Below are 6,522 nucleotides of genomic sequence, written 5' to 3' on the forward strand. Positions count from 1 at the left end.
GCTCATTCCAAGCCATCTGTGGGTTTCCCCATCACTGCTACAGGCTCAGGAGACCATTCTTCAGAAAATACAAAACATCACATCCTGACTCTGGTCAGCTGGGGGTGACCCTTTTGGCTCAGTGTTAAGTAGGACTTATGAATAAATAAATATATAAGGCACAGGGTGAAGGAAAAGCGGAAGAAGGGAGGCAGCAGCAAAGCGGAGCGAGAGACGAGGTGTTCTTGCATTTTAGTGTGCATGCAAATTACCTGAGGATCTTGTCAAAATGCAGATTCTGATTCCACAGTCTGAGGTGGGGCCCAAGACTTTGCATTTCTAACAAGCTCCCAGGCATATAGACGCTGCTGGTCTTCAAATCACATCTTGAGTAGCAAGTATGAAACACAGTGGGAGTGGGGAAGAGCCGAGGCTCAGGGGCAGATCTCCTTCCAGTTGTGGGACCAAAACGTGGATAATCAGTACTCATCTCATGGCATGTCCACGTTAGGCTTGACGTATGAGAAAATGCATGGGAAGTATGTGGGACTGCATCCCACTGTGAGCCGTTATTACAGTGAGCCTTTTCAGTACACGAAGTTGAAGGCGACAAGCTGAGTCTATGCAGTTACGAAGGGAACATAAAGGATTCTGGATTTGTTCACTAAATCACACCCCTTCACCCCACCCTCAAAGAGCATGGGAGAGAATTTATGGGTCATCTGCTCACGAGATAGAACAGAGGCCGAATGAGAGAGAAGACGCAAATGTGGCCGAACGTTAAGTGGTGAATCTAGGTGAAAGACATGCAAGTGGTCACTGTACTTTCTTGCAATTTTTCTGAGGGTTTTTGAGATTTTTCAAAATCAAATTGGGGAAGAAAAGTTAGGTCTAAAAAACATTCCCACCAGTTTGTTCTGAAATTAAGGGGAAGAAAATGTTGGCGGAAAATAAAAACATCTTCTAGATCCCCGCAGGTTATTTAGAAGCTGGTTTGGGCTTCCCGTTTTGTATCTTGAAGAATAGATCTGTGTAGCCCCTGCGCCCAGCACAGGACAAAAATGATAGTTTGCCAGAAATGGTATCACAAAACCATGGGCTGGAAGAGTAACACACGTGAGGAATTTCCGGCCCAGAGAGGCTGGGATGGAAACAGCTGGCAGCAGATGCAAGATTCTAACCCAGATCCCAAGTCTTACTTCAGCTCACTACCAATTAGACATCTGTACGTTTACAAAGCACTATCAGTGTCCTTCATGGGGTACACCTAGAAAGCAGTTTTTGAAAAGTATGAATGTGTTATTATTCCACCTTGGTAGCCATAAAAGGTGACGATATCCTTGCCCCACATCACACCTGGCCTTCACATATTCCTTTTGCAAATCACCACAGTGCACGGGAGCAGTTCACCCTTTATTAATGTTAGGCCCTGGGTCACTTGGAGCTGGTGTACTTGGTGACAGCCTTGGTGCCCTCAGACACGGCGTGCTTGGCCAGCTCCCCAGGCAGCAGCAGACGCACAGCCGTCTGGACTTCCCGGGATGTCAGTGTGGTTCGGCCCGAGTATTGGGCCAGCCGGGCAGCCTCACCGGCCAGCCGCTCAAACACATCATTCACAAATGAGTTCATGATACTCATGGCCTTGGAAGAGATGCCGATGTCTGGGTGCACCTGGAGAAGCAGCAGAACCACTCTGTTAACCAGGAGGCTCTGTCTGACGCCGCAAGCCCCAGCCCCAAGTTGGGGACTTCAGGAAGCTGGAGGCAGAACTGCTAGGCCACCTCACTAGCATCTTCCCAGAGGCCAAGAGACAGCAAGAGGGATTTGTTTTTTCTACTATATCCAAATTAAAGTTTCTCCCAACCACAAAAAAATAACTAAATGCTATTACGTTCCTTGTATAAGCACATATAAACATCTATCTTTGACAAATGGAATCAGTTACACAGCATTTTGCCTTTTTCATTTAACGTATTTGCATAGTACTCCGTTGTATAGATGAATCATAGTGTATACCACCATTCCTCTCCTAATGGACATTTACGGCTTTTGCTTGTTTTTTTGCTATTAGATTGTGTTACAGTAAATACACGTCTTTGAACATTTGTACAAGCATAATGAAGGTTCTTCCTAGAGGTGGGACTGCAGGGGTCAAGGGTTTGTGCACTTAACTTAGTAGATTATTACCAAATTTCTTTCCAGAGAGCACACCTATATCATACAACCTCAGCACCAGACTAAGAGTTAGGAGACCTGGGTTCTGTGGCTGTACTGTGAATCACTGTATGACCTCGAATAAGGCACTTTCCTCTGGGCCTCAGTTTCCTCTTCTGGCCCACAAGCTTTTGAACTAGGTGATCTCTAGTAAAACAAATGGTAGGCACCTGATAACAATCCTAAAATGTGAGTAGGCAGACATTGTTTCTCTGTAAAGTGGGAGATAAGTGACTGCCCAACAATGTATATCAAGCCAATGTTGGAGACAGAACTAGAACTTAGGCTCCTCCTGCCCAGCCACACGCTCTCCCCACCACCTCTGGACACCACTGACAGCAAGAAATTAGAGCCAGTATGAGGCTGATTTAGCCTAAACTTGTGTTGTCATCGCATTCTGGTCTCCTCAGGTTGGGGTGAAAACAGTAAGTTTTGCAGTGCATGGGTAACTTGCTCAGCAGCTCTCCTCTGTGAGTCCAGTCCCATCCAACCCTTCCCTCACAAGTTTTGAGCCCCAAAGTTAGGCTAAGCTGCAGGGCTCACTAATACCCGCTCCCACCCCACTTTCTTCAGGACACTGGAGTCTGTCCTCTGGTGCTGCCATTTCGGCCAATCCACCCCTCCTCACCCACGCATTCCCGAGACCCACGTTGTCAGGTCACTAAAACTGCTAATAGGATTCAGACTGGAGACAGGTTCCAGCTCTGAGATCTAATCTAATGGAGGGGTAAGAATCTGAGGCAGGTTGGAGAGACCCAGGGCAGGCAACATAGCTACCCAGCCTCCTCCTGACCCTGGCTCTGCTGACAGGGCACAGACTTTGAGGCCAGGTTACCTTGGATCCTCCAGACACACTGGTTTTTGGGTACCCATCAGTGCCCAAAAACGTCAGTGTGCGAGTCCCAGGAGTAGATGCTTCCCACAGGTGCTCTGGTAGGCTGCATGAACAGAGAGCACCTGTGGGTTCAGGGGTGGAAGACTGCGAGGGGGTTGCCCACAGCGAGGGGGGCCTGACCTCTGCTGCTGTCAGGTCATGTGACTCAGTCAACTCAAGATAATTGAGCTTCAGGTCCTTCATCTATAAGGGAGACCAACCCCTTAGCCCCTGAAAGACTGGGTGCCACTCGTCTGGAAGGCCTTTCCCAAGACTTCAGTTTACACGAATTGCTCCTCACTCTAGCCACCAGCTAGTACTTCTTGTTTGTACCATAATATGTTTGGCACCTGATCACCTTCAGCCCAGCACTTTCTTGTGGTCCTCCTTGTCTTAATTATGTCCCACTTGGCATTCCACATAACCATCTTTCTGTCCAAAACCCTGTAAGCCTCTGGACTGTGGGAGCATGCTTTAAACGTCTCCTGTACGTCACAGGTGCAAGACAGATACCGAGAGGTGTAGGGACCTCCAAGATCAAGTGTGACCACCTTAAGAGGGACACGGCATACCTGAGGCCATTCGCCTCAGCGCCAGGACTAAACTGAATCCCAACTCTCAGTCCAGCACCCTTTCAAGGCTCTTTTGCCAGTACATTCCACACACACACATGCTAGCTCCCCACGCTCACCTGCTTCAGCACCTTGTAGATATACATTGAGTAGGTTTCTTTGCGCCGGCTACGCTTTTTGAACTTCTTGTCTCCAGGACTACAGCCCCTTCGGCCCCCAGGGTGATGCTGCTGTCCATGCTCAGTGCTCATCCTCCTGCTCCTCCTAACAGCCTCCTTCTCCTCCTTGGGGCTGCTTTTATGAAGTCAGCTGCCCACCAGGTGGGGCTGGGAGCCAGCACCTGGGATGGAGGGGTAGGAGGGGTGGGGCTTGGCCCAACCCTATCCAGAACATGCTCTGGGTTAAGCTTGAGAGACTAATTGCTCCCTCCTCTCCCCCTCGTGATTTCCTGTCTCGGAATAAGAAACCCTACAGCAGCCCCGTGCTTCACCGGATCATCTCCCAATGTATTACACACTTGTTAGAGTTCACACACCACCAAATCATGCCATGCAATCAGTCAGCATGGCTCAGCTCGACAAGGCATGGCTCGAAGTGCTGGGGAGCGTCAGGAGGAACACAAGGCACGCTTCCCCCACAGAGCCCTACAATACAGCTGAAGAGACAAGACTGGTTCACATCAAACAATTAAGGCAGAGTAAAAGGGCTAAAGCATGTGGTAGGGACAGAGTTCACAAAAGAAAAATCACTGAGGGCTGCAGTAGCCAGAGGAGGCTTCATGGGACAGATGGGGATTTGAAGGTGGTCTTGTAGGATGGGTACAATTTAAGTGGGGAGAAGGGAGGAAAATTTAATTGGGAAGAATGGGAGAAAGATAAACGGTGTGAAAAGCAGAGCGGAATCAACAGGTGCAGAGTAGTGAGGCTTGGACTGAAGGCAGAAGATGGAGCAGAAGGCTGAGCCTAGACGAGTGTCGGTGGCAGGAAACCACAGGGGGAGGGTCTAATAGGGAAGGGGTTTGGGCAGACCAGAGGAAGCCAGAGGAGAGAAACACATGCCCTCCATAAAAGCAGATGACGCGGGGTCCTGTGGAAGTCAGCAGCAAAGGGAAGAAAAAGGCAGCTGTTAAATGGAGAAAGTTAGTTGTCTCCCTTTGCACCTATGTGTCAGCAAGTACTTCAGGTTCTTGAATGCTATGATTAAAGAAACCTGGAGCAACATGGAAAGTACAGGCTGGCAGAAAGTGCGTTTTCCCAGTCAGGAAGAGCTGGGGAAGAGGACTGAAGACAAGCACCACCTGTCATTGGGGGAAAGCGAGCCTGAGCAACCACCTCACTCAACTCACCTCTCCACCCAGTTCTCAACATTGGCCACATCTTACGTGCTGGGTTTAACAGAACCTGGAGGGAAGTTCTTAACCCAAAATAAGGCACTGCTAATTTTAGGCATTTGTAGCAATACATATTTTGTGGGCTTTTTAAGCATTCCTAAAATGTCTGATTGGCTTTTTTTTTTGGACAGGCTGACTAGCTTACTTCCATTCCCCAGGTTCTGAAGCTCTCCCATCCCTTAGCACCTCAGGCACACTACGCTGCAGACCCCAACCGACTTGAATGGGAGTTCTTAACAATATCCCCAGGCCCTCCCTTGGCTGAAGTAGCAGGAGCTCTCCTCTGTTCCCATTCTCCCCACAACCAAGTCTCTGGATACTCAGGACTGACAGGCCATTTTGCTCCAGGACCCACTTAAGGCACAAAGCAGCAAAGCCAGGCCCCATGTGGCTGGCGCGCAGAGGAGCCGCAGCCCCTCATCCAGCCTCGGCAGCTCAGGCTCAGCTGTAGCTTCTCACCTTATGCTCTTACTGTTCCCTCTGCCCAGGGAAGCTCTTGGACTTTACAGCCATCCGAGAAGATCCTAGTCATCTTTCAAGTTAGAGCACCAACCCCACCTTTCTGGGCAGCTACCCACTAGAGACTTCCTTCCCCTTTGAATCGTGCTGTGTATCCTGCTACCTAAGTCACAATTTAGCATCTGATCTATATGCCCCTTCTGTCTTGTTCTCTAGTCTTGTCAGCTTTTCTGTTAGATCGTGAGCTCCTTGGGGGTTTAGACACCATCCGGGACATTTTTGTTTTACGTAGTCTTAGATGTACCATAATGAACACTGAAAAATCATGGCTGTGTATGTTTTCCCACAGGGATGGCTGCTGAGGTTTCAGAAGTGGAGTGATGAATCCACATCGGTAAGGATGGCCACTGGTGTGCCTGGTGGCACAAAGGCTGGAAGTGCTGTTCAAGTTCAGACAGGCTATGCAGAGACCTGGATTGGAAGTAAATTAGTGCTAATTAAGGTTTTGGACAGGTAAAATAATAAAATTTCCTGTATCCCACTAGCAACAGTGGTTCACAAACTTCAGTGTGAAAATGCAGACTCCTGACCATTTCTGCATCTCTCCCATCTCACCAAATGGAATCAATAGGTCTGGAGCCCAGGAATCTGCATTTTTAACAAGCTTCCCAAGTGTTGTGGTGCAGGTGGCAGCAGGATAGCCTTAGACCACTCTGAAAAACATGCTCCAGGAGAGTGGTTCTCAAAGTGCGGCCCCACCCCAGGAGCATCAGCATCACCTGGAAACTTGTTAGAAATGTTATTTCTTGGTCTCCCCCGAGACCTACTGAACCAGAAACTCTGAGGCAAGACCCAGCAATGTGATCTAACGAGTCCTCCAAGTGATTCTGATACATGTTAAGTTTGTGAACCACTGGCCTAAGACAAGGCAAAATTTCAAATCAGAGAGTTCTTCCAGCTCCTACAGACTAGTCTTCAGTCCGCATCCATCCCACCGAACCTGCCCCAGCTCTTGCTGAGGGGAAGTGAATGTT

At 48.8% G+C, this 6,522-nt stretch overlaps 1 protein-coding gene across 1 annotated transcript; it reads right to left on the bottom strand.

The window, feature by feature from the left end:
* Nucleotides 1–1,281: 1,281 nt before the first annotated feature.
* Nucleotides 1,282–6,514, bottom strand: LOC131399244 (histone H2B type 2-K1). The gene is made up of 2 exons (XM_058533422.1): nucleotides 3,759–6,514; nucleotides 1,282–1,650 (listed from the first exon to the last, which is right to left on the bottom strand). The coding sequence occupies exons 1-2, from the start codon at nucleotides 3,888–3,890 to the stop codon at nucleotides 1,414–1,416; spliced, it is 369 nt and encodes a 122-aa protein (XP_058389405.1). The 5' UTR covers nucleotides 3,891–6,514; the 3' UTR covers nucleotides 1,282–1,413.
* Nucleotides 6,515–6,522: the final 8 nt, after the last annotated feature.

Source organism: Diceros bicornis, chromosome 3 (genome assembly GCF_020826845.1).
Source record: "Diceros bicornis minor isolate mBicDic1 chromosome 3, mDicBic1.mat.cur, whole genome shotgun sequence".
Classification (NCBI taxonomy): Eukaryota; Metazoa; Chordata; class Mammalia; order Perissodactyla; family Rhinocerotidae; genus Diceros; species Diceros bicornis.